This window comes from Cicer arietinum, chromosome 6 (assembly GCF_000331145.2).
Source record: "Cicer arietinum cultivar CDC Frontier isolate Library 1 chromosome 6, Cicar.CDCFrontier_v2.0, whole genome shotgun sequence".
In the NCBI taxonomy this organism is placed as follows: Eukaryota; Viridiplantae; Streptophyta; class Magnoliopsida; order Fabales; family Fabaceae; genus Cicer; species Cicer arietinum.
Window position 1 is genome coordinate 21,928,711 of NC_021165.2, and position 22,716 is coordinate 21,951,426.

At 32.6% G+C, this 22,716-nt stretch overlaps 2 protein-coding genes across 7 annotated transcripts; both read left to right on the forward strand.

Moving 5' to 3' along the window:
* Positions 1-431: 431 nt before the first annotated feature.
* LOC101502047 (uncharacterized) lies at positions 432-5,135 on the forward strand. 3 transcript variants are annotated; one of them, XM_073370147.1, is made up of 18 exons: positions 436-605; positions 702-750; positions 1,089-1,237; positions 1,344-1,691; positions 1,794-1,883; positions 2,058-2,144; positions 2,230-2,331; positions 2,527-2,628; positions 2,733-2,798; positions 2,938-3,027; positions 3,118-3,165; positions 3,256-3,347; positions 3,428-3,536; positions 3,650-3,811; positions 3,933-4,024; positions 4,153-4,334; positions 4,389-4,457; positions 4,837-4,955. In XM_073370147.1, the coding sequence occupies exons 1-18, from the start codon at positions 573-575 to the stop codon at positions 4,863-4,865; spliced, it is 1,899 nt and encodes a 632-aa protein (XP_073226248.1). In that variant the 5' UTR covers positions 436-572; the 3' UTR covers positions 4,866-4,955. The 3 variants fall into 3 exon arrangements, with proteins under 3 accessions (XP_027191583.1, XP_073226248.1, XP_004505720.1); XM_004505663.4 differs by having other exon boundaries at positions 438-605; positions 1,344-1,469; positions 1,575-1,691; positions 4,153-4,457; positions 4,837-5,135; XM_027335782.2 differs by having other exon boundaries at positions 432-605; positions 4,153-4,457; positions 4,837-5,135.
* A 1,997-nt stretch (positions 5,136-7,132) lies between these two features.
* Positions 7,133-22,663, forward strand: LOC101502578 (uncharacterized). 4 transcript variants are annotated; one of them, XM_012717251.3, is made up of 25 exons: positions 7,133-7,294; positions 8,553-9,152; positions 9,250-9,374; positions 9,503-9,597; positions 9,707-9,961; positions 10,466-10,553; positions 10,866-10,917; positions 12,473-12,538; positions 13,815-13,966; positions 14,158-14,228; positions 14,328-14,522; positions 14,659-14,697; positions 14,917-15,024; positions 15,666-15,755; positions 16,126-16,201; positions 19,082-19,178; positions 19,264-19,333; positions 19,422-19,598; positions 19,698-19,820; positions 20,325-20,408; positions 20,761-20,945; positions 21,158-21,296; positions 21,564-21,623; positions 21,891-21,962; positions 22,191-22,663. In XM_012717251.3, exons 2-25 carry the CDS (start codon positions 8,581-8,583, stop codon positions 22,302-22,304), a joined length of 3,105 nt encoding a protein of 1,034 aa, XP_012572705.1. In that variant the 5' UTR covers positions 7,133-7,294; positions 8,553-8,580; the 3' UTR covers positions 22,305-22,663. The 4 variants fall into 4 exon arrangements, with proteins under 4 accessions (XP_012572705.1, XP_012572706.1, XP_027191016.1 ...); XM_027335215.2 differs by lacking the exon at positions 7,133-7,294 and adding an exon at positions 7,366-7,518; XM_073370039.1 differs by lacking the exon at positions 7,133-7,294 and adding an exon at positions 7,499-7,556.
* Positions 22,664-22,716: the final 53 nt, after the last annotated feature.

A 22,716-nucleotide genomic window follows, 5' to 3' on the forward strand; every position in this document is an offset into this window, starting at 1 on the left:
TTTTTTATTTATTTATAAAAAATTTCAACAAAAAAAAAACTCTTAAAACTACCTCAGATGAAAAATTATTAAACAACTTATTATAAAAATTGTTTTTAATAATTGGTTAACGTAATAGTTTCAATTTTTTGAAATATCTGAATTATAAAATATTAGAATCTACTTTTTTGTAATTCAATCAATTTTTTTTTAAAATCGTATCAAATTAATCTTATTTTATATTGTTTTTAAAATCGTATCAAATTAATCTTATTTTATATTTTTTTAAAAATACCTTTTTTACAACAACAATTGTGTCAAACTCAATCGGTAAGCGGCAACCTAATCATAAAACGCACAGCATCATTGGCACGTATTGTATGTGTGCCCGAAAGCCCAAATCCAAAACCCTAACCCCTTAACCACAAAGCTAGTTACCGAGAGTGAAACTCGCATATAAAACCACTGCATCCCTCGCCTCTCAAAAAACACTCACACTCTGCTATTCCCAAAACCCTAATTCTCTCAGCCGTAGGGTTTTGAATAGCTTCCTCAGCTTCTTTCTTCAATTCTTCTCTAATCTTTCGTTTGAGATGGGCAAGTCAAGCAAGAAATCCGCCACCAAGGTATGCTTTTCAATCTATCGTTGATTTCTCTTCTTTTACGTGTTTGTGTTTGTTGTAATTCTTACTCATCGTTGTTTTTCTTTTGTTCCTTTGAAGGTTGATGCTGCTCCTGTTGTTGTTTCTCCAGTGAAGTCTGGCAAGAAAGGTACCGACAGTTCATCTTTTTTTTTCTTTGCTTTCTTGTTTTATTTGTTTTTTATGAAGATGTTATTTTTACTCTGTTTTGTATTGATTTTATTTGTTTTGATTCACGAGTTTTAATTAAAGATCAATCTTTTTACTCCGTTTGGACTTGCGTATGATTTTGTTTTGGAGTTTTTCAATTGAGGTTTCGAACTTGTTTTCTTTTTATCTTTAAAGTTAAATCATACGTGTGTTTCATGTTATAGAGTTGTAGATTGTGAATTTATTGGTAAATTTTCTGGCTGTAATTTATTTTGAAGTTTCGGCTGTTGATCCCTTTGTTTATTTTATTTGATATAGCCAAGAGACAGGCTGAGGATGAAGTCAAGCAAGTGAGTTCAAAGAAGCAAAAGGTTGAAGAGGTTGCTGCCAAGCAAAAGAAGGAAGCTCAGTTGCAAAAAGTTAAGGAGAGTAGTTCTGACGACTCTTCCTCTGAATCTGAAGATGAGGTATTGTAGTTCACTGCTGATGCATATGAAATATTTAATTTCACATGTCTCAATTATGGAATTGTTTATTTTTGTTGTAATTGACTGACAAATTTTTTTGGCTCAGAAACCTGCTCCTAAGGTGGCTGTTCCTGCTAAAAAGACACCAGCTAAAAACGGGAACTTGAAGAAAGCCAAGCCAGTTTCTAGCTCTTCAGAGGAATCTTCTGAGGAGGAATCCTCCGAAGATGAGGTATTGGACATTTTGAAGTCCATTGCAAGATACGCCATAAATTTACTATATAATTTTTTGTTCTATTTTTCGAATATTGATCTTAATGGTACGTTTTATGTTCAGAAACCTGCACCAAAAGCTGTTCCTTCCAAAAATCAACCTGCTAAAAATGGGGCCGCGGCAGCAAAGAAAGCTCCCAGTTCTTCTGACTCATCTGATGAAGATTCTGACGAGGAAGAAGTGAGTATCTACTTTCATAACAGTAGCTGAACATTCAACTTTTATTATCGACTTTTATATTTGTTATGCATTGCTTAATTTAAACTTTTTCATCTTTTTCAGGCTCCAAAGACCAAGGTTGTCCCTGCTGCAAAGAAGCCAGTTGAAAGCTCTGACAGTGATAGTTCTGAGTCTGATTCTGACGAGGACAAGGTAATTACTTGGAGATTGGTTTGATATTTCTCACTCATCATAATTATTGTAATATGAACAAAAAATATTACAATTAAGTGATTGGTCTATTCAGGAACCGACATTTGTAATTTTGATACTTTCGACAACAAGCTTTTGTGTTTTAATTCAATTTATATATTATTTTTGTTGCAGAATAAGAAAAAACCTGCAACTACTATAGCCAAGAAAGTGGAGACTAGCGATAGTTCAGATGATGATTCAAGTGATGACGAAGACAATGTAAGTTTTTTTATTTTTATTTTGTAATGATGTTTATTTTTTAAATAATATTGAATTATAACGTTTTACCTTGAATGATGTATAGGAAACAAAAAAGCCTGTAACTGCTGTGTCGAAACCTATTGCTGTTGCAAAAAAGGAGGAAAGCTCAGATTCTGATGATGACAGCAGCTCTGATGAAGACACCGTAAAACTTCTACTTCTTTCCATCTATTTTATGTGTCTATATTGAAAATTAAAAGGAATAAAACTAATCTTATTTATAATAAGAAACCTACTACTCGAACTTTATTGTTGGAAACATGAAGTTTATTCGTTTTTATACTGTAGTTGAATTATTGTCTAGTGTTTTTATGTGGCAATTGGCTTTTAAATGTTTCAGAAAACTGAAAAAGTTTCTAATGGAACCAAGAAACCCTCATCTGTTCCCAAGACTGTTAAGAAAGAGTCTAGTGACTCAGAGAGTGATTCTTCTGATGATGAGGTAATTCATGAACATGCTTTATAGTTTTAATTTCTGCATGTAACGGTTGCTAATGGTTTATTGTTTTACAAACCATTAAATATCTGCTTTTGTTTCAATAATAGGATAATATGAAAGTTGACAAGGATGATGATAGCTCTGAAAGTGATGAAGAGCCACCAAAGAAAAAGGTAAAATTTCTTGACATCTAAAAATGAATGTTTTTCATAATTGTTATTTTTTATTTAGTCATTTGTTATGGTTGTAAGTTGGATTTAGTTGATTTTAGTTTTTCATTTAACACATCGCTATTTTTTTTTGCTAATACAGGCTGTGAAAGAATCAAAAGAAAGCAGTGATAGTTCTGATGACAGTGAAGATGAAAGTGAGGAGAAACCAGTCAAAACTCCTCAGAAAAAGGTTGGTATATTTATGTTTGTTCTTCTTTATGTTAAATTTGGCGATCTATGTGTTATATTGTAATAATTTGTTTATACTAATGTTAAACAGATTAAGGATGTTGAGATGGTTGACGCTACCAAATCTGCAAAGAAAGCTGTAAATTCATATGCACTTTTCTTTTTTTGTTCCTTTCAATTAAGATAATTGATATTGGTATTTATGACTTGACCTTTTGTTACTCTGCAGCCTAATACCCCAGCTACACCAAATGAACAGAGTGGTGCTTCAAAGACACTATTTGTTGGAAACCTGTCATTTAATGTGTCACAAGCTGACATGTAATGATTTTTCTTAGTTGTAAATTTTTGGTATTTTACTAGATGTACTATGTATTTTATCTAACTTTGAAAATTATCAGCGAACATTTCTTCCAAGATGTTGTTGATGTTCGTCTTGCTGTGGATGATGAAGGAAGATTTAAAGGATTTGGTCATGTTGAGTTTGCAACACCAGAGGCGGCCCAGACTGTAAGCCTTGCTTTCTCAACTTTTGTTGATGTTCTTCTTTTGAAAGTCGTTTTTTTATTTGGAAGCTTGTTTTGTATGATGTTTATTTGATTGAATGTGTTTTCTATTATCAGGCACTGGAGTTGAATGGGCAGGATTTATTGAATCGTGCTGTCCGTCTTGATCTAGCCAGGGAAAGGGGTGCTTTTACCCCTAACTCAGCTCCCAGGGGACCCAGAGGTCAGTCTCAAACAGTATTTGTCAGGGGTTTTGACAAATCTCAAGGCGAGGATGAGGTGATTTTATTTTGCCCTATCTGTTTTTGCACATTCAGTTTGGGTTCGCCCTTGATGATTTTATTGTTTGCTTGATTTTTTTTGATAGTTGTTTTAAACAACATTCGTTCTGTATTTTCAGATTAGAGCTAGTTTGGAGGAACATTTTAGTTCTTGTGGTGAAATTACAAGGGTGTCAATCCCTAAAGATTATGACTCTGGTTATGTCAAGGGGTATTTTTCTTTTCAAAAGTCTACACTATATGTTCTGCTGTTGGCCATAATGCTGTGTTAAAACTGTACAATATATTGTTATTGTCAATAATACAAACTACAATCTGACTTCTATAACTATGATACAGATTTGCTTACATGGACTTCAAAGATTCTGACAGTCTCGGCAAAGCTCTAGAACTACATGAATCTGAACTTGGTGGTTATACTTTGTCGGTGGATGAAGCCAAACCCAGAGAAAGTAATCAAGGTTCAGGAGGTAGAGGTGGAGGTCGATTTGGTGGAAGGGACAGTGGAGGTAGATTTGGTGGTGGAAGGAGTGGTGGAAGAGGTCGATTTGGTGGAAGGGACAGTGGTGGTAGAGGAGGAAGAGGTGGAGGTGGTAGAGGTCGTGGATTTTCAAATAGACCAAACCTTGCTGCAGAAGGCACAGGTATATTTCCTTGTTAAACGATCTTGCATTTCGTGGCCAAAAATTGTTTTACTGAAATTGCTGCTGTATTATGTAATAACTGCTGACAGGTCGTGTTATGTTTTTTTGCTGTCATTTGTTTAAAACAATTTAATTTTGTACAATTTTGAAACATAAATCATCGTTGCACACTGATATCATCAATCACGTTTAAATTGTCTGCGTCTTTATTGTTGACTAGAATTTGATCAATTGTTCTCGTGTAAAAAAGATACATTGGGGTCAGGTAGTCAAACTAAAAAGGATACATTGGGGTCTGCTAGTCAATCCTAATATCATATTTGTTTATGTTCTCATATTTGTTTCATTTTCTGATAATTTCAATTTGTCATCTGTTCAGGCAAAAAGACCACTTTTGCTGACGACTAGGGATGCTTCTCTGTGTTGATGAAAACGTGTCTTCCGTCTTGTTGCTGAAAACTTATCTTCTAATGTTTTTTTAATTTTATTTCTAGAACTTATCGCTGCTCCGTTTTTGTTATTTTTAGTATGATTTGATTAAGATATGTCTGTATGGGAGAAATTTTGTGATCGATAGTAGTATCGGAATATGGATTTTGGCACTCAAACGTCTATGTCGAAGTTTGGGTTAATTATTCAATTGAATCTTATAAATATATTATGTTCCATGTTTATCTATTCATATTTGCTAGATTATTTTATGTCTAATGAGATAAATATTTTTAAAAAGCTTAAAACAAATTTTGTTGAAGATTTCATAATTTAGCATTGATTTGTGCATTTAATTTTTAAAATAAGTTACCAGTAATTGTTATAAACTTCAACGATCTTTGATGAACAAGAAAATGTAGTATCACAATATAGTGGAAGATTTCACAATTTAGCATTAATTTGTACATTTAATTTTTAAAATAAATTCCCTGTAATTGTTTCATAGCTTCAACGATATTTGATGATCAAGAAAATTGTTAAGCGTTTCAAGAAAAGCTTATGTTGAAAAACCTTTTTTTTTCTAACTCATGAAAATTTTCTAACTCACCGTAAGTAAATGAAATCGGTTATTAAATATAGTGAAATTTTTTATTGAGTAGTGATGAATTAATGGATCAAACAAAGAATTATATTATTCAAAACGGGTCCAAATGAGATATTCCGATTGTTTAAACGGTTCAGATTAAGGTTTAATCGGTTGAATGAATATTCAAATATTCCGAACTTCATAAATTATAAAATAATAATTTAAATATTCAATACTAATCTCGAAATGAGATTGAAGTTATCGTGAGAACAATTTTACAAATATTTATAAAACTTAAAAGTTATTTGATATTCTTATTAATTAATTATTAATTAATGTATATTTATTTTAATATATTCAGAACTTCATAAATTATAAAATAATTATCTAAATATTCAATACAAATTATAAAATAATAATCTAAATATTCAATATAAATCTCGAAAACATACGTTGAGATTGAAGTTATGTGAGATCAATTGCACAAATATTTATAAAATTCAAAAGTTATTTGATACTATATTCATTAATTATTAATTAATGTATATTTATTTTAAAAAATATAAATAAATATCAATTATTAGATTATGTAACTAGTTATTTTAGATTTATATTAAATTTTGTATGATGGAATAATAAATTTTACTAAATAAAAACGTGTAATTTGACCGTTGAATTATGAAGTTGATTTGATCAATAATATTTTTTTTTTTTTTTAGGGTTGAATTGGATAAAATTCATAGTTATCAAATTGAATAACTCATATAATTTCTCCTGAAGTCAAGGAATATTCACCTATGTATTTACATGTATTAATAATGAAACCTCTTAATTATTTGTTTTAAAGTCATAATGGATCATACCATTATCCCACTTTAAAGGATTATTTCTTAATTTTTAGAGTAAAAGGCACATATAATTGTAAGGTTTGGAACAAATTTGCTATACAATCAATACATTCTAAAATTTTATAATTGGATTTTATCTTTTATTTCATGTAGAATTATTTGTGCAAATTTGATTTCTCTTGCAATTGAAAGTGTAAAATGCTTTATATTTCAATTAAAATTGTCAATTAATACTAAGATAAAATAATTTTAATTTTTTTTAAAAATTGTGAAACTAAGTGAATAAATTGAATAAGGATCCGATATTAAACAAATTGATTAAGGTTCAATTGAACAAATTGAATAAATTTGTGACCTTAAACAAATTGTATGTGAGAATAAAATTCTAACAATTTCCGATTTTATTTAACCTATTCACGCAATATTAGGCTTTTTTTGTGTCTATTTATAAATATATTTTGAGATAGATAAACTCTCAATAAACAACAATAAAAAAATTTCCATAAAAATATATTTGAAGTTTCCGTTTCAAAAAATATATTTTAAATTCCTTTCGAAAGTATATATTCCAAACGAAAAATATACCTTCGGGTCAAAATGGGATAAAAGAATAAACCATAAAAAAAGGGATAAAACAAAAACGGGGGTAGTTGAAAAAATGGGAGTACCAATAGCAGTGTTCTTCATACAAAGAAGAGATGATCCAGGAATAAATGGGCCAACTTAAGTTGGGCCTAAGATAAACCTGGGTCAGCAACAGACCTACGACGCACGAGGGGAACCAGTTACAGTTTCACAAACACTGTTTGCACTCACAATTCACAACTCATTCACAACACACAACACACGAAAAAGAGCTTTTCCTAATAAGTTCTATTATCTGAACCTCAACGTTTGTCTCGCACATTCTTTCGCCCTCATCTTATGGCCCAATTTTGACCTCGTTCTTCACAAACAACAAATCCAAACAGGTCTCTTTCTTCCCCCTCCCCAATGTATTCTTTTGGTTTCACCTATTTATCGATGTTTTTTTATTCTCCTATTTCTTCTTATTACATATGATTTTTTTTTTTAATATTCTGAGTTTTTTTTGTTGGAGCTGCAACGAGGAGCTTTAGGTGGATCTTGTGTTTTGTATTTTGAATTGAAACATTAAGTGAGTTTTTTTTGTTGGAGCTGCAACGAGGAGCTTTAGGTGGATCTTGTGTTTTGTATTTTGAATTGAAACATTAAGTGATTTGTAATTTTTTTTTTATACCTATTGTTATGATTACAAAAATATTTAATATTGTATTTGGATCTTTTATGAGGAAATTTATGTAATTGTTGGCACTTGTAGAATGTGCATTTTTTCATAAGGTCCTTTTGTATCAACAGGGGGATTCATGAATTGTTTCCTTTTCAGCCGAAGATACGAATACAATATATTTGACGTTTATAAATAACAGTATTGTTTGTTGCTTATGTATGGCTTACTTTGATTTTGAAATGATCAGTGTATACTTTGCATAACTGTGCTTTATATTCTCTATGAGTGAAGTGGACCTGTTAATTTAGGCATTCCCTATTTGTCGACTCTGAATCAGAGTCGAGGATTGGAAATTTGGAACTAGGAGTTGGATTTTGTCATGTCATTGTTTTGTTGGCTTAGAAGTTGGCAGTTCTATATTTTGGAATGAGGGTCGTAGGAATTGCCATAAACTCACAATAACTTATCTCCAGTTATATTATCAACCTAATCCAAATAAGTAATATATAATTTTTATTTATCTGTTTAATTAGTCTTAAAATAGAATATTTAAGAGTTGAAGTATCTAAACTAAATTTAATGAGTATTTTTCTTGTTTTTGTTTTACTAAGTGAACATCTGTGATCTCAGCATTACCTTTACTTGCATGTGATGTGAGTTAGAATTTTCTACATGAATGTTGCTTTTCAATGAACTAGTTCATTTGTATGTGAGGTATTTTTTTAGTAACATTATTTCCTAATGAAATAGAGATGCAATATAATGTAGTGAACACTAGTATAGCAATTCACTTTTGGTGTTGTGTTCTATACGATCACAATGTATACCAATTCTTTTTCCTGTTTTTGCAGATATCTATCTGATGCTATGTGTGTGAATTGATTACCATATTCTAAGTTGCAGTTTAATTATTAGAACTACTGAACTCTCAGTTTTATGACTATGAATTATCTAATGGATTGGATTCTTCTGCATCGCAGTTAAAGTTGGAGAAAGGCAGTAATTTCAATGTACTTGAGGAGAATACAGTGCAGAGATCGAAGATGGGCTTTGCTGTTGCAGCCATCAAAATACTTCTTTAGGCCTAAATTCTCTGATCATCATTGCTTTCAGTCTTTGTCACCTAAGACCACCGTGAAAGAATATTCTTCACACGGCGGTATTTTCAGAAGACATCTTTTAGGTTCAGATTCATCTAAACATAGTTTTGCTGGTCTGAACAAAAGGCCTAGTTTTTCTCTTAGGAGTACTCAGATACAAGCTTTTAGTTCCGAAAGCGATGAAAGTAGTGCAAGTGAGAATAAACAAGTCCATGTTAATGATGGAGCTAATTTTGATAAGGGGAAGAATCAGCTAGAGAAGGCTGGGGAAGATGTTATTAAATTCAGCAATGCGCATGCACGTCTTGGAGAGCAGGATCAAGAGGAATGGCTTAACAATGAGAAGCTTGCTATAGAAAGTAAAAAGAAAGAATCACCATTTTTGACACGAAGAGATAAGTTTAAGAATGAGTTTCTAAGAAGAATTGTTCCATGGGAGAAAATAAACATTTCTTGGGACACATTTCCTTATCACATCAAGTACCTAAACGTTCCTATTCACTATTCTTTTTGTGATTTAATAACTTTTCGTATTTGAAATTTATTGCGGACTTATGTCATACATTTCCATCTGTAGTGAGCATTCCAAAAATCTTCTGATGGAATGTGCTGCTTCCCATTTGCGACATAATAAGTTTACTAAGTCTTATGGCACTCACCTTGCATCTTCAAGTGGGAGAATATTGCTTCAGAGCATTCCCGGTCTGTAATTTACTATACTATTTTTGTCCTTGCTTACTCTTTTTAATTAATGTTTACTCTGGAAGCTTTTTCACCTGCATACACAACTCACAAGAATCGTAATGTTTATGTTGTCTTTCTATTTTCAGGGACTGAGCTCTATCGCGAGAGATTAGTTAGAGCTCTTGCACAAGATTTACAAGTTCCACTGTTGGTGCTTGACAGCAGCATCCTTGCTCCTTATGTAAGTTCCGGAAGAAATTAGAAGTCATTCAATGGTTTCTTATTACAATAGTACCGGTGCTATAAAGCAAAAATAAAAATAAAATTATATCATCTGAATTTTTATGCAGGATATTGATGATGATCAATCATCAGACTATGAATCTGATGATGATAATGCAGAATCTGGAGAAGAGGGTGATCTAGAGTCTGAGAATGATGATGATAATGATGCTAGTAATGAAGAAGAGTGGACAAGCAGTGCTGAAGCGAAGTCAGATGCAAGTGATAATGAAGATGCCCTAGCAACTGCTGAAGCAGCCCTTAAAAAAGTTAAAGCCGCTGTTAAGAAACTTGTCCCTTACAATGTTGAAGAATTTGAGAAGGTATATACAGTTATCTGTTTTCAAATAATGGATTTTTTTTTAATTTATTTAATTTATTTGGATTTTGTAGCTGTGATAAGATGAAGTATCTGGTTCTGGTAACCTTGGAAACTTTTAGTGCGTAGAATTAAACTTAAGATGATGGATGTTTAAAGTTGTGGTATTCTGATGCCAGTGTTAATTTCTACTTATTGATGAATTTGTGTTAAGGGAGGTTGAAAACGAGTATATCATGATTTTTTAGCAAACTCCAGTTTTTTAGTGTTAAATTAAACTTTAGTTGGATTGTAAGGGTAAAGGTTAATTTTTTTTGGCAATTCTGTGAGTTAGTCTTATTTAAAATAAAGTTTAATGTTATCATATATATTTGGTATTAACTTTCTTAAAACTTGTGTTCGTCTTCTATGAAGATTACTTAATAAGCACTAGTATAAAAACTTTGAATTCATTTAGTTATGACAAATAGTTTGAGATCTTACATCCTACCCTGAAATCTTATGGCAGATGGTGACCGGAGGAGAAGAGAGTTCTGCATCTTCTAATTCTAATGATGCCAAGTCATCTGATAAAAGTGGATGTGAGCTCAGAAAAGGTAACATTTTCAACTAGGTGGAACTTTGATCATACATATGATCTTGCTGTATACGATTTTCTACTTTTCTACCTGTAATCCAAACTAAAATGTTAATTGTCCTCATTCTAGCAGGGATAGTATTGTACAGCTTGATTTGTATTTTTGATGGAAGTTAATGATAGTTTTGAATGTCATTCTGGTCTGATGATATTGAACGAAGATGTTGAAAACTTCATATAATATAGTCTTCTAAGCTATTTACTTTCATTTTCCCATTTGTATCAACATTCATATAACTGTTTACGTGACCGCCTTGTTACAAATGTGTAGGTGATCGTGTGAAGTACATTGGGCCTTCTGTACAAGTTACGGCTGATGATAGGTAATGAAACAATTCTTCCTTCTACCCTTAGGATGGGAGATGCTTACTTTGTGTTCCTTTGTCTCGTACAAATTTCATTTTTTGTCGTTTGTGTTGAGACATTCTTTTGATTTATTGAAGAAAACATGTAATGACACACGAGTAAAGAGACCTCTTATTGATGGAGACGTTGCACACTAGAGAACTGCATAAACTACTCATTGGAAGTGTTATAGGCTATACTTACAAGGATTCTCAATGAATAGTTGGGATTTAATGTTGATGAAATCAAAACTTGGTTTTGGATGAAATTCTTAATTCCCTAGTTGGATGAAATGTATTATTTTCTTTTTCTGCCTGTTGGCTGTTGCTTTGGCAGTGGCTACGAAGGTGGCTCTAGTAATTGTTGAAAGTTCCACAATGACTACAGAATAAAGATATGGCTTAGGTCTTATAAAGCTTGGGAAGTCTTCACCTACTAAGTCGGTTTTGCGGTGTTTAGTTATGCTCCAAGCCCAAATTCTGAAATGGTATCAAAGCCTTTGCTAGATCTTTTATTGGGCTTAGATCCCTGTTATTCCACCCTCATTTGTCCACACCTCAGATGTCCCAGGTGTGATGGTGTTTCATGTTATTCCGACAAATCCGACACATTAGTCCACATTTTAGATGTCTAATCTTGAGTGTGAAGGGGTGTGTTGAAAGTTCCATGTTAGTTTTGTGGAGTTGAATTTGGTCCCAAGCCCAAATTCTAGAAGCGGTATTGTTGAATGGCGGTAGACTTGACTTATATGAATCCCAAATCTATGTTTTATTTTTTATTTTTTATTTTTTTTTTATTTTTCTTTTTTAATTATGTGAAATGGGGGAATTTTATCCCAAGTGTTTTCCTATGCTGATTAATTTCAATATATACGATTTTTAGGAACATGTATCTTGTGTTTCTTTATTACGAGCCTATGGTGTGCCACAGTCCTTTAAAGAACTAAAAATAGAAGTTCTTCATATGATAATCTGATTTCTAAATAGTCTATTAATTGTTTGCATCATCAAAGTGTGTATATGGTTTCTTGGACTTCTTTGTCCCTATCTTTTAATCTTGTGGTGGAATTATGTATGTCAATAATTGGTAAATGATTTTATTTATGTCATAGTTTTGCTTTAAATAATGTTTCATACTTTCATTTTTACATGATTACAGTAAGTTCTAAGATTATCTACTTAAGTGTGTTTTATGCAAACTCAGGTAGTGACTGCAAGTCATGTAATTATTAACTTATGAATAGTTGTAGTTTTGGTGACTGTCTTGGAACATAGTAACCAAGTAGCTATGAAGCCCATGTTCTGTCCAAAAACTACATTTCAAAATCTTTATTCTGAGTGAAACATGAAATGTAATATAGCTCGGAAGATAGGCACTATAAGACAACAATTCGCAGGTTCACAAATATTTGAAGTGCTGCAGGTGTGATTCTAGGAAAGTCGCCCTAGCTCTTCCTTGAGAAACCAATACGTCATCCCCATAGGCCTTTGAGTTAGCACTCACCTGACATTGTCATATATAATTTTATCACAGGATCGTACTGGGGAAGATACCGACATCTGATGGTCCAACTAATGCGTATACTATTATACATGGCAGGTGGGTTTATAAGTCTTCCATATGTGTAGAAGTCAAAACTGTTACGTGCCTCTTTCGAACCTTTTGGCATTTTCCTAAAATTTATTTTTGATTTAAATGTTTAAACTGCTTTTTTTCGGTGCCGACCAAAGCCCGGTCCAAAAAGAATGCAATTCCAACCCACCTAGGAATTTTATAGTGATATGAGTATGTTGGAAATCAGTATTTAAATTGTAAATTGTTGTGAATTCGAGTTAGTAATTGGTTGTATTGGGATCAGGTTGCGCAGTTACTCCTTATATTTTCCATTTATCATAGCTAATTACTTCTATTATGTTCATGGTTCGGTCTATAGTTTGCCAAAGGTTGAACCGTGATAAACTCTTTATCTATTTCTCCTCTCCCTATTATTTTACAACACAATTTAACTTATGGCTAACAGTAACTTGTCATGTCAATGCAATGTTAACATCAATGCTGACAATCTGCTTTAGGTTTCTGCTTCTATTTTGGGTGTGTGAAAAGTTTATGCTTTTTATTGCTATCTGATCTGATATTTACCTATTAATCATTTTGTCGGGTTTTTTTACTTAATTTTACATTGAATTGGGATATATATGTCATCTTATTTCCTTATTTAATTTCTTTGAGGAAATTATGTGAGTTCCTTTGTGAAGTGATGGGGCACAGAGTCAGAACAATATGAATTAGGAATAAGTTTGTATTAATAATTTTTTCATTTTCTTTATGCATCTGTTGAATAGTTTGATTATTCATTTGAATATTTTATCAGGGCAGAAGGCATAATCAATGGCTTGCATTTTGATGTGTATTTTTTTTATAATTCTTGTTATTTATTGGTATTACAAATAAAATTCCAAAGGATGAAATGTCTTGCCCTAAATGTAATGTAACATTGCTTTCTATTTGCATGTTGCAAATTTGCAATATTCGCAAATTGTGATTTTATATATTGCTTCTTTGGTCCCGTTGTATGTTTTTTCTGCATGTATTTGTATTTTCCTTTTCTGCTGACCCTACTTATTGGGATAAGGCTTAGTTGTTGTATTTGTATTTTCCTTTTCTGGTCATTGATTTTATATTTGATACTAAGGTATAATACTAATTGGTAGTAGGATGTATAGGATTCATTTTATTAATTTCACCCTTTAAATTATTTTATATTGATATATACACAACGTATTGCATGCAAATGAGAATTATAGGTTTCAGAGATGCTTATATAGCTTGCCTGTTTTGCTTTTTTGGAAATTAACCAACTGTGAATATATTGCAGGCCTTTAAGTAATGGTCAGAGAGGAGAGGTATATGAGGTTAATGGAGACCGAGTTGCTGTCATCTTGGATGTTAATGAAGAAAAGGCCAATGAAAGTGAGGTGGAAAACTCTAACAATGATCGTGCAAAACCACCAATTTATTGGATACATGGTACATTTTTCTTATTCAAAACATTGAAGAACTTCAATCTTAACTTTTAAAGTCAGCTTCCATATATTTTCTATGTTTAGTTGATTGTTAGGACTTCGAAAATATTGTGTCAGCTCTTATATAGATTTTTTAATCTAAGATTTTTATGTTTTCAAACTAAGACTTTTAATTTTTTATTTATTTTCAAACAGTTAAGGACATTGAGAATGATCTTGATGCTCAGTCACAGGATTGCTACATAGCAGTGGAGGCTTTATGTGAGGTACAGTGTTTTGGTATTTTTCTATGTTTTGAAATCTCATAATAAGAGAATCAAAATCTTGTTTTAATGATAGGTGACCCATGACTGTTGCTTTTGCAGGTTTTGAATACCAAAAAGCCTCTTATAGTCTATTTTCCGGATAGTTCACAGTGGCTGCATAAATCAGTTCCTAAATCCAACCGAAATGAGTTTTTTCACAAGGTTGAGGAGATGTTTGACCGGTTATCTGGCCCCGTAGTATTGATTTGCGGGCAAAATAAAGTTCATTCAGGAACAAAAGAGAAAGAACAATTTGTAAGTATCACTTACTATTTTTTCGTCATGAATTAATATATTCTAAATGTCCGGCTCAAATGCATTTTATTTCATTTAGCAAATAATATCATTTTAATATTAACTTTCCTCTTTGATCATATGCAATGTTTGACAGACTATGATACTTCCAAACTTTGGACGTGTGGCTAAGCTGGTAATGTTTTTTTTCTCTTTTTTATAAATTTATGCATTCCTTCCAATTGTCTATGGTAATATAGTTTTGGGTTCAAATTATGCTTCTGTTGAATCACTTTCTGTTTGAATATGGATTAAGAAATCAGTGGTCAATAAAATCATAATAGTTGCATTATTGAAATCACCAAAATTATCTTTTTGGTCCTATTATTAAATTCCTTTTCATATTTGTCAACAGCCTCTTTCTTTGAAGCGGCTGACTGATGGGTTTAAGGGGGGAAAGACATCAGAAGATGATGAAATTAACAAGCTCTTCTCTAATGTTTTGTGTGTGCATCCACCAAAGGTAATTGTTTTGTATTTGCATCCACATAAGGTAATTGTTTTGTATTTGCATCCGCATAAGGTAACCATCAAAGGTAATAATTTTGCTATACTATGAAGTACTAATACTTAGAGGCTTCTGACACATGTCAAACACCAATATTAAACATTTAAAATTTGAACATCTCAGATTCTCAGTACACTATCCCCACCACTGTACAAACAATTACATAAATGGCAATATACAAGTATCATGGAGGAAATTTGTATTCATTATCAAGACAAGTCAGACATATATTTGGAATCATATCATAATAGAAGAATAAATGGTGTATTTGCATCTGTATCTATGTTTCTAAATATATCTTCGAAAACAAGGAACAACGTGGAAGTAAACAATGCTTCATTGTTGTAATTAAAAGTAAATGAAAGTTGAAAATAGAAACATTTTCAAACGGAAATTTCATATCGGTTTCACTGTTGATTGTATTTGTGTCTTCTTTAAGGTTTTAGATTGAGGATTATTAAGCTATTGACATTATTTACAATTTGATAAGAAGGATTTGAATATGTTGCTGCTAATTTTCTTTTTGGTCTGCATATCTATCTATCATCTGCGTTGTTTATGTCTTGGTTTCATCTATTCTGTATGATGCATTACAGGATGAGAATCTACAGACAGTATTCAAAAAACAACTCGAGGAAGATAGGAAAATTGTGATTTCACGTAGTAATTTGAATGAACTACGAAAGGTGATTCTTAGTTTTCTGAAGCTTATATTGTTACTTTGATGATATATATGTATGTGCAGTGTCAAATATGTTTTGTCTCAATAAAATTGTTGTACGCAGGTTTTGTTTCTTGTTTAGTTTTTTTTTGTTCCTTGAACAAAATAAAAAAAAAATGTACTTTTAGTCTCTGGTGATTGGTGAGGGACTAAAAGCACAATATTTTTGTTAATGCAGGGACAACAAATAAAATGTAAATAGAGATCAATAATAAACTGTCATTTTCGTAGAGGCGAAATATATATGTCAAGTGTGTCTCCCTTGGAGTATGTTTTATATGAATGCATTTTACACCATCAATATTAAGCATTTATAGCTGGATTTTATGTTGCAGGTTCTTGAAGAATATCAGTTATCGTGCATGGATCTCTTGCAAGTGAATACTGAAGGAATCATTTTAACAAAGCAAAGTAAGAGATTAGCTAATTTCAAAGCTGTTTCACTTGTTTTTGTTTTGTTTTGTGCTTTTTTCTTTTCTTCATCATGGACATTTTAATCACAATGGATGTAGTGGTTGTTTTACTGAATTAGAACACTGATATGAAATTGAGTGATGACTAAAACAAGTGGCTCAAAAATAAGCTTTAATGTTTGATCAGTAGTTCAAATATATTTGTTAATTGAGTACTTGATTTAAGTATTAGTAGTTCAATTGATTGGTTGGTTGATGATTGATGAGATGGACACCATAAATTTTAAGCTAATTTTGAGTTTTTCGTTGTTTTTTCTTCCTCATGTATTACATCTTTATCTCTTTCAATGTTGATCAACTTGAAATAGTTTCCACCTATGAAGCACCAACTCTGACATAGGCACTGGACATGACACAGACACCAAGACATGATGAAATAATCCCAAGATAAAGAAGAGGAATCATGTCTCTTAAAACTAATAGTTAAGTCCTATTGTATTTTAATATTTAAAATATAATAGAGTCGACTTTATCTAAAGAAGTTATTTTTTTCTATTTTAAAAACCGAGAAGTGTCAATCTATGAGTACGTGTCAGGTCATTCTCTTGGCCTGTGTTCTAGCCGTGTCTGAGCCACAAATTTTTTTAATTGGACACTGATAACGGGTTTTCGACACCCGTTCTAGGCGTGTCCGTCTCCGAGATATGTCCACCATGAAGGTTTATAAAATATTTTATTAGAAAGAAAGGGAATACAATTGTAGAGCAGTAATCCTCTTAAAGATAGTAAGGGGAAACAATAAGCATCATCTCAACTGAACCCTGCAATCCCTTTGCAATACTGTCAATGAAAACTTCGGGAAAGACCTTGTTTCTTTAAACCACAAGGAGGATAAAAATATATTTTGTAGTCTAGCATCTTGTCTAAACCATGTCAATGTCAAAAATACTTAGTTTAACTACATCAAATTAGTTACTTATATCATCAAAGGATCGTAGTAATAAGTTCCCTAAGTCGTAGCTCAAGTGGTTGAGTTGGAACACCTGAATGAGTTTGAGAAGGAGATCCTATGTTCAAACTCCAACTACTAACATAACATACTAACGGTTGAAGTTGTGGGATTTTAGAGAGAAAGAGGAGAGAAAATAATAAGGGTTTGAATATTATTGATAATAGTTTAATGCTTACTTGATTACAAAAGACTCAATATTAATCTCTATTTATAGAGAAACATAGACTCAACCCTAAATCAGGAATAAATCATAATAAATAATGAGATATTCTAAGATATCTCTATGAATATAATTGATCCTAGAAAATAACTCAAGATACTCTAATATAATATAAAAGATATTATAAGATATTTTATAATATTCTAACACTCCCCCTCAAGCTAAAACTTACTAAGTTTTAGCTTGTTACAAGAAAACAATGTTTTGATCCACAAAATAATAAAAAAAAATGGAAAGGCAACTCAGGGATGCAGGTGAAGTCGGAGAGAATTGCTGTAAATACAGTCTAGCCAGATAGCTGGAATGATCATCAGCCTGAGAGAAATTCATGGCAAGCAATTGAACAAAGCAAGGTCCGTTCTTCTAAAAACTGCATTTGGAAGCTTCAAACCAATAATATCAGAGACTCAAAATATTTAAACTTGAATTTGCTTCAAGGAGAGAGAGACATGCTTCGGGGAGAGAAAGGCAAGGCCAATACATCTGGGACAAATATAGGGCCAGTGTATTTGGGACAAATTGCCAAACTGTATGCATGTGGCTCGGAAGAAAAACATAACAGATTTGAAACCAGAAAGGAAAACTCAATCTAAACGATTGAAACATTATGTCTGAAGGCAGATTGACGCGCCTGAGCTTGAGGCTGTTGGTGGCGGCGGGTGAGATGAACACAGCAAATCTTGGAGGCACATGAGCATGCGTGGAGCAACTTTTGACCTAAAAAAATCTGGATTGTGTAGATTGGGCAATTCTGCACACAATGGAAGTGGTTGTGTCGGAAAACTTTTCCAACAATGACGGTCGACAGCAGACGGTGACGACAGATCTACTCGCGTGAGAGATTAGCAACGCGTGAGAGCGTGTGTGACGGCTTTTGGCGACACGCTTTCGGGCATGACCTGATCTGAAGATGATGACGTTGTTCGCAGGAAAATTTGCTGAAAATAGTAGCAGCGGCGGCAATAGCGAAGTGAACGGAAAACGAGCGAAACGTGTCGAAAACGAGTGAAACATGTCAAAATGTTGGAAAAGAGAAACTATGATTGTATTCCCTAACTGTTGGAAACTCGGCAGCGGAATAAAGGCGGGATCATTCAAGGAGGATCGAAATAGGCTCTAGATACCATGTTGAAGTTGTGGGATTTTAGAAAAAAGGAGGAGAGAAAATAATAAGGGTTTGAATATTATTGATAATAGTTTAATGCTTACTTGATTACAAAAGAATCAATATTAATCTCTATTTATATAGAAACATAGACTCAACCCTAAATCAGAAATAAATCACAATAAATAATGAGAGATATTCTAATATATCTCTATGAATATAAATTGATCCTAGAAAATAACTAAGATATTCTAATATAATATAAAAGATATTATAAGATATTTTATAATGTTCTAAAACTAACATTTGCCTATGAAAAAGTTTCTTAAGGGATATTGTGAAGGAATTTTATAAAGTTGCAAGTTTTTAATGAGATGTACAACATTTAGTACATAGGGAACTTATAAATCGTTACTCTTTACATTAAGTACAACATTTTAATCTTTAGCACGTTCCCTATATAGGCACTCATTAACATTTGCCACAGTCAAACTTCATGTATTTACATTTCATGACTTGTGTCGTTTAATTTTGTTTTCAGAAGCTGAAAAAGTTGTTGGCTGGGCAAAAAATCATTACTTGTCGTCATGCCTGCTTCCTTCTGTTAAAGGAGAAAGATTGTGCCTACCTCGCGAAAGGTATATGTGTAAATCGTATCATTCTATTATATATATTTAAGGCAGAATTTAAATCTCATTTGCTTGTTCATTCCCTTGTGTGAAGTCTTGAAATTGCGATCTCAAGGATGAAAGGCATGGAAACTATGTCACGAAAACCGTCTCAGAACCTCAAGGTGGTTTATTTTTTTGTAACTTATAAGTAATCCTAAGTTCAGGGTCTTTTTATATGTTGAGTTTGATCACTCAAATATTTGGTAACAGAGCCTTGCAAAGGATGAGTTTGAGAGCAATTTCATTTCAGCTGTTGTACCTCCTGGTGAAATTGGGGTGCAGTTTGATGACATAGGGGCTCTTGAAAATGTTAAGACAGCACTTCAGGAACTTGTTATTCTTCCAATGAGAAGGCCTGAGCTTTTCTCTCACGGAAACCTGTTGCGGGTAATGGTCCTTGTTTCTTGTATGCTTTCTGAGTGCAACAAAATCAATTTTGTTCTTTTCTTTTGTCGTGTGTAATAAATTTGAAGATACATATTTCAGCCCTGCAAAGGAATATTACTTTTTGGTCCTCCTGGCACTGGGAAAACTCTTCTGGCCAAGGCACTTGCAACAGAAGCCGGTGCAAATTTTATCAGCATTACCGGTTCTACCCTTACATCAAAGGTAATATTATTATAGTTCATCTGCCCTTTTCAGTTGATAAGTTTATTGCAACAAAAATTTGGGCATTGGTCTAAAGTAGATCTTAATAACATTTACATCAGGAGGACTGTGCGAGTTCTCATAGTCTATAACATGTTATTTGTATTAATCCTATTAAGTACCTCCGTCTCTCATAGTCTATAACATGTTATTTGTATTAATCCTATTAAGTACCTCCGTCTCTCATAGTTTATAACATGTTATTTGTATTAATCCTATTAAGTACCTCCGTCTGATGACAAATTTGACCATAGTGGAGCATAGATGAGTAAGAAAACATTCCAGAGAATCTAAAGATGAGTATACTTAAGTATAAGCCATTGGGTCTAAAGTTAACCAGTTTTTATATTATCAAGTTCCTTTTTGTTTTTGCATTAATTTTTTTATATGAATTGTTTCAGTTGTTTAAGGGCGCATGAGTTTATTATGTGATATCTATATATATTTGTTTCTTTGCTGATACAGTGGTTTGGAGATGCTGAAAAACTAACCAAAGCGCTTTTCTCATTTGCCAGCAAGCTTGCACCTGTCATTATATTTGTTGATGAAGTGAGTGACTGAATGCTTATCTTTTCTCGTCTTTAGTTTTGCTTTTTGTAAACATGCATGGTTTTCTAGAAATAGAATGTACTTGTTTCTGGTACATTGAATTTTGCAGCTTTAAGGATTCCAAAATTCTTAATATCTCCATTTAAACTTGTTTTGAAAAGAAAAACTAATATATGCCAAAAAGTAGTTTCCACTTTCTAGGAATGCACTCTCAAAAGAGGAAAAAAACCTGAAGTAAACTGGCAATCTTTCATCTTTTGTTAAATAAGTTGTATGGAAGTCAGTGCTCTATCAGTTTATCTTACTCTATCATGACTTAGAAAATTGATTTCTGACTAGAAATATATTGTAGGTTGACAGTTTGCTTGGTGCTCGAGGTGGTGCTTTTGAGCATGAGGCAACTAGAAGAATGAGGAACGAGTTCATGGCAGCGTGGGATGGATTGAGGTCAAAAGAAAATCAACGAATCCTCATTCTTGGTGCAACAAACCGGCCATTCGATCTTGATGATGCTGTTATTCGTCGTTTACCAAGAAGGTAAAGTGTAAGATTACTCTGAGAAATATTTGCTGAAGGGTGAAAACAAAGTGACAACAATGAGATTATTAGTGAAAACAGGAACTAGAAAAAATATAAATCTTCTGCTCAGTTATCACATTTTTAAAAATAGTGAAAACAAGTGACACTTTTGTAATTATTAGTGGAAACAAATTACACTTTCTTTGCTAACCGATCTTGCATTTGTCTAGGATATATGTTGATTTACCAGATGCTGAAAATCGAAAGAAGATTCTAAGAATATTCCTTGCAAAAGAAAATCTCAATCCTGAATTTGAGTATGGGAAACTTGCTAACTTGACCGAAGGATACTCTGGCAGTGATTTGAAGGTAAACATCGTCAAGTGTGACTAAATAGGAACTGCTACATTTCATTCACCATACTGGACCACGTAAGGAATTGTGTGTGGGGGGAGGGTTCACTGAGAATGCCCCGTTATATTACCTCTCATCCCTTAGATTCCTCACATGATCGAACATAATGCCTAATAATATTAATAATATTCTCATGCGCTTCTTTTGCTTCAATGCATAATATTCTTTGGTTAACCGTCTCAAGTCGTATATCTCATGCTGCTTCATTCTTATATTTGGCAGAACCTATGTGTTGCTGCAGCATATAGACCTGTTCAAGAGCTCTTAGAAGAAGAAAAGAAGGTATATAAGTGTGTTTCTTAATTGATAAACGCACAATAAATAAACTTGCTCGGATTTCTCGCTGTGATTTCAATTTTTCACTTCATATATTAAAAAATTTCACAACCACAAATGCACATTCATCAACATATGTCGGGAAAATTTATAGTTAAAAATGAAAAACCTCCAATATGGGAGGGAGGCTGACTTAGAGCTGCGGCGTCGCTGCCACTTACTCCGATTTGTTTGGATGCTAACTAACATGATGCTATCTTTTGGCTTGCACAGGGAGAAAAAGATGGTACAACTTCGGTATTAAGGCCTCTTAATTTGGATGATTTTGTGCAAGCAAAATCAAAGGTATATAACATTTGATTTGTGACACTTTTTAATGCAATTTCCCTTTGTTTTTTAAACATGAGTGTTTGATTTAAGTTTATTGTTTTTGCTTGTTTTAACCATTTTTAAAGCTTATTGTACTCTTATTGAACCTCTCTGATATCTTGAGGTCTATTTAGTTTAAGAAATTATTTTATGTTTTTCCTTAGTTTTCGAAATATGAAACAACTGAGCCGTTGAAATGTGTAGGTGGGTCCGTCTGTTGTGTATGATGCAACAAGCATGAATGAGTTGAGGAAGTGGAATGAAATGTACGGTGAAGGCGGTAGTAGAACAAAAGCACCAATGGGATTCGGGGGCTGATTTGGAAGGAAGGGTTCTTCTATTACTAACTTATCACCAATGCTTGTTATAGCAAAGCAAGTTGCGCAAGTAAAAGTGGCAAAGGAGCTCTAGATATATTTCAATTTACACTTTTAAATAGCTTCTGCCAAAATATATTTATTCAGTATCACCTTTTTGATGTATCCTCTAACTTTTTTCATATGGTTCAAGGTACCTCTGTTTTGCGCGGATATATTGAGTAGTATAAGTAATAATATATTTGTAATGAAATGTAGGCAGCCTCTAATTTTGTGTAGGAATATTAATATATTACAAGTTAACAATAGGGGTAATTTCCCCAACTATTTATTTTTTATGTTAGCAATGTTTTATAATTATATATCTTTGTATGGCATTGTTAGATTTCTAATAATGTTAGTTTTGAGATCAT